At 34.1% G+C, this 5027-nt stretch overlaps 1 protein-coding gene across 1 annotated transcript in view; it reads right to left on the minus strand.

Annotated features, from left to right (window-relative positions):
• Positions 1 to 3691: 3691 nt before the first annotated feature.
• Positions 3692 to 5027, minus strand: part of LOC118739997 (laminin subunit gamma-1-like) — a 13735-nt gene continuing 12399 nt past the window's right edge. The window contains exons 4-6 of the mRNA XM_036471498.1: positions 4819 to 5012; positions 4628 to 4757; positions 3692 to 4534 (exon numbers count right to left, since the gene is read on the minus strand). Coding sequence (XP_036327391.1) covers positions 4323 to 4534; positions 4628 to 4757; positions 4819 to 5012 — 536 coding nt within the window. The 3' untranslated portion in view covers positions 3692 to 4322. The remainder of the gene's footprint in view (positions 4535 to 4627; positions 4758 to 4818; positions 5013 to 5027) is intronic.

The following is a 5027-nucleotide window of genomic DNA, read 5'->3' on the forward strand; positions in this document are numbered from 1 at the left end:
TTTAAGAGTTGCCACCTGTTAGAAATGTTTAATTTAATTAATACGCGGAAATGAGTGAACTGATTTGCATGGAAGTTTTCACACAGATAGCTTATGAGCTAGGTTGAAAAATAGGCTACTTTTTTTAAGAGTTACCACCTGCTTATGACCTACAGTGGAAAATAGGCTAGTTTTTTGGAAGAGTTGCCACCTGTTAAAAAAGTTTTAATTAAATTAATACGCGGAAACGACTGAACAGTTTTGCATGATATTTCGCACAGAGATAGCTTATGACCTATGTTGGAAAATAGGCTACTATTTTAAGAGTTATCACGTATTAGGAAAGTTTAATTAAATTGATACGCGTAAATGACTGAACTGATTTGCATGAAAGTTTGCACACAGATAGCTTATGACCGCTACTTTTTTAAGAATTGACACCCATTTGAAAATGAAATTTTGCTCAAAGATGGTTTATGACCTGGATTGAAAAATAGGCTACTTCCTTAACCGGTTTTCCAATCAGAACGAAATTTAGTACACTTACTACGGATTTCGGAAGGATGGTCTTAGACTGAAAGTAAGTCCGGTAACCTAAGGCCCCTCCCATACAAATTGGAATTTTCATATTACATACATATCTCTGGAAGTATTTGTGGGGGAGAACTGAAACTTGGTATAGTGATATGTATGAGAAATCAATGTTGGCATTAATCGATTGATGTTTTAATCAGTTAGTTAATTCGATTAAATTGAATATGATTACAGTTAATCATGATTAATTTTAATCTGACTAAACAGTTAATCGTAACCGCGATTAAAAAATTAATTTTTAATCATTAACTCTTAATTTGATCAAGTAGGTTTGGTGATTAATTAAGTTTCCCTGTGCACACAAAGCAAGTTAATCCGGTATGGCTAAGTCGGGTTTCCTCGTCAACTCGGACAAACTAGAAAAATTAATCAGATTTTATTTTAAGTTGGATTAACGATTAATGTTTTAGATTAATTTAACTTAATCGCAGCCAGCGATTAACGATTAAAAAAATGTTATCATTAATCGTACAGTTGATTACGACTAATTAATTTTAATCGTCAAACCCGATTAACATTTTAATCGTTAATTTTTAATCGTTAAGTTTGCCAACACTGTGCGAAATCATGTTCATATTCACGGAGAAAAATGGAGGTTTTTGGAAAAGAGGCGTAGCACCTCCCATACTGACTGAAAGTTTCATATTGCATATCCCTTCAAATGTTTGGGGTAAAGTACTCAAGGTTGGTATGGAAATACATATGTATGTATGTATGTGAAACTAATACCATACTCATGGAGAAAAATGAGAGTTATTGGAAAAGGTGGTGTAGCAACTCCCATGCAAATAGATTTTTCTATGCTGCATATCTCTGGAGGTGTTTATTGCAGAGGACTGGAACTTGGCACCGAGATGTGTATACAAAATTAATTCCATACTCATGGAGAAAAATTTGCGTTATTCGAAAAGGGGACATGGTTCCTTCCGTACAAATTTACTGTTTTATACTGCTTATCTCTAGAGGTGTTCATGGTAGAGTACTGGGATTTGGTACTGGGGTATGTAAAATCTATTCTAAATTCATGGAAGAAGATTAGGGTTATAAGAAAAAGGGGCGTGACACTTCCAGTATAAATTTACTTTTTGTTGCCACATATCCCTGAAAGTGTTTGTGGAAGAATACTGGAACTTGGTATGGAGTTGCGTATACAAAATGTATCAATTGCTCATGGAAAAAATTTGAGTTATTAAAAAAGGAGGCAGTCGCCTCCCATACATACTAAAAACTTCTTAATACATAATAAGTATTTTAAATTTGTTATGGAGATTTATTTTATAAGTGCCGTACTGACAGTATAAATTTCATTAAATGGAAAAGGGAGAGCCGGGTTCGGCCTTATCATCTAAAGCTCTCTTGAGGCATTTGCTACAGTAATGAGAAGTGATATTTTATCAAGGTTAGGTTACCTAATTTGAGTTGGAAATATTAGAACCCGCCGTGGAACCTCCAAGAAGGTTACACGTTCACGCGTCGTATACCTGGAACCATTTTAAGGTAAACTTAGAGGGATTGATATCTTTCGTATGCCTAGCGCGCAGACGAGATTTTGTAATTTCATAGTTTTAAACGGCCTAAATACCTTAACTCGCTTAAAAAATAACGAAATTGGCACAGAAATAAAATCTAACATCATTAAATTATTTTTCATATTTGTATGAAAGCGCGGAGTGAAACCCGCGGGTATAAGCTAGTCTATTATATTTGAAGACTTGGACCAAAATATTTCGAAAAAATATTAAGATTTATGGGAGCCGATTTGAAAATACCCCCAAAACTGTAGTTTTTTATAAATAAAAATAGTTTTTTTTTTAACTATTTTCCAAGATTGGTATAAGAAAAACTTGAATAACTGGACCAAAAGTTGTGAGGTGTCATTATAAAGGTTTTTATTTCTTTGGAATAAACTCATTCAAAGTATGAAAGAGACAAGTAGGATGAAAAAGCGTCATTCCAAGTTGAACTACTTAAGATGTGTTAGTATTTGAAAAAAGGGACGTGAATGAGTTTTTTTTTGCAAATAAATAGAAAGAGTGGGAAAGTACATTTCCACTGATACCTCACAAGTCTAAATCGGAATAGTTTTGAAAGAGTTATTCAAGTTGTTCCTAAACCAATCTTTGAAAAAAGCTAAAAAAAAATCATCAAAAATCTCATATTTACAATTCTTTTGAAGATTTTTTATGCTTAAACTGGTTTGTCATCTGAGGCCATTTTTTTAAAAACTTCCTTATGGAACTATTTTTATTCATAAAAAACTCCATTTTTGGAGGTATTTTCCAATCGGTCCAGCTCACGCAAATCTTATCCGAAATATTTTGGTGGACGTCTTCAAATATAATAAGTTTTGTAATTCCGGCGGAAAAAACGCAACTTTTTTGGTGATGCAGTCCAGTTTAATGTGCAGTACGTCGGTATTACTTCATAAGCATGAATCATAATAGCATGTGTAGAGGCTATTCAATCGTTATAAGCAAAAAAGTTTTGTGTATTGATTTATACTTGTAAATATTGTTTATTTTTTTTACTTTTGTTAAACACAAATTGCTTTGAAAAAAGTGTCCTTTGATTAAAAAAAATTTAGTGCTTTTAGTGTGGTAAACCGCTTTTTCCAAGGTTTGGTGCTTTTTGAAACTCAAAAGTTGGCAACATTGCCAAAGACAGCAAAATAACGGGGCAGTATAGCGAGTGCAGTAAACTGCATCGGTTTACATGCTCAATGTTAGTGCGCCGTGATATAAGTATCAAATATTATTTTAATAATAAAATTGTAGTTTAAAAAACTAAAACCTCCCTATTATAATTGCCATTCGTACTGTCATCAGGTATGTAACTTGAGAATAGAAAACGCTGCATCTTTTAGGCGCATCAATATTACATATTTACATCCCGAGCTAATAAAAGGTAGGTAAAAAAACATACGTACTTATACTTATTTTATCTCATAAATAAGCTTTTCTCTATTAAAGAATTCTAAGTTAAGAAAAATTGGGGTAAGTTGTTGGTAAGTTTAGGTAACGCAGACACAGTTTAATTATACATACATACTACATAGAATTTCACTGCAGTCGCTGCATTGTCGTGCAGTAGTTACACTCGACAGTAAATGCAGTAGTACTTCATGTTTTATTGCAGCAATGTTTTATTCAAGCACAATTTTGATTCACTATTTGCAGAAGTCCGCATTTGACAGTATTTGAAAACTCTGTGGAAGTGAACTATTGCGAAATTAGCAAAAGTTTTGATTGCCCTTCCAAAACCATTTATGCAGCCCTCTACTAGATAATTTTGGTTCACTTCGGAAATAGCAACTGAAAGATAATAAGAGCCGTGTATTATGAAAGTGGCATAAGTCATTTCCACCTCTTGAGCCTAAACGTTTAATTACTATTAAACTGAATGCATCTGAAAATCGTTCTGCTGTCATAAGCTAAATAAAAAACTTTTTACTTTCGGCTGATGAAGTTTAACGAATAACAGAAGCGTCTAGATACAAGTAAATGATCACTGTATTTAAACGGCAGGAAATGACTTATGCCACTTTAAAAGTAAACGGCTCATATGTGTGCATACAAAAAAAGTAGGATTTAAAAATATTTATTTTAAAACCTAACTTAACTACTTTTTCACTAAAATATTTTCATATTATACACTAGTATAGGGTATTTGGATTTTTTCATTTCTCTTTTCGCATATTTAGAGTTTAGTTCTATGGTTTGTTGGGCAGTGTTAACTGATACTTGGCCCATTTATGGCTCCAATCGACTACGCGGATAACAGCCATTGGGCAGTGCTTGGGCTATCGCACTAATATTTTCTACTTGCTTCTCCAAATCGTACAAATCCTTCTCGTACTTGTCGATCCATTTCTTTTGTGCGTTGCGCAAATCACGGAACTTCTCAATTCGACCGGTCAAGTTGACACGATTCAATTCGAACTCCACTTGATCGAGGCGACTTTCTACACGACGGGAAAATAAAGAGGGGAGGAATCAAAAAAAGAAAAAATGTAAAAACAAAAGTTGCAGTTGTTAATTAGGGGGTAAGTACTAACCGAGTTTATCTAAATCTTCGACATTAATGTCCTTTAGATTCTCTAATTCCTCCTTGATGTCATCCAATTCTTGTATGGACTTATCAATCTGACCCTGTGCTTCTTGTGCACCGGCCTTGGCTTGTCCTACCTACGACGTAAAGAATGGAGGGAAGAGGTTATTACCTCCATTTTCACTTCGTTGTGCTTACCTTTCGTTTGGCATCATCGACGAGGCTGTCGTCTTTGTTTGCCGATTCATCCAATTTGGCGATGCTGTTTTCAGTGATTTGCACACGATGATTGAGTTGATCAGCTTCGTTACGTAGCTTGCGGGCATTTACTTTGGTATCGTTTGCCTTTTTACGAATTATTTCCGCATCCTGAAGAGAAAATTGCAAAATGTCTTAACATTTGAATT

The sequence above is a fragment of the Rhagoletis pomonella genome, unplaced genomic scaffold, assembly GCF_013731165.1.
Source record: "Rhagoletis pomonella isolate Grant_MI unplaced genomic scaffold, Rhpom_1.0 Rhpom_scaffold_00005, whole genome shotgun sequence".
NCBI classification, from domain to species: Eukaryota; Metazoa; Arthropoda; class Insecta; order Diptera; family Tephritidae; genus Rhagoletis; species Rhagoletis pomonella.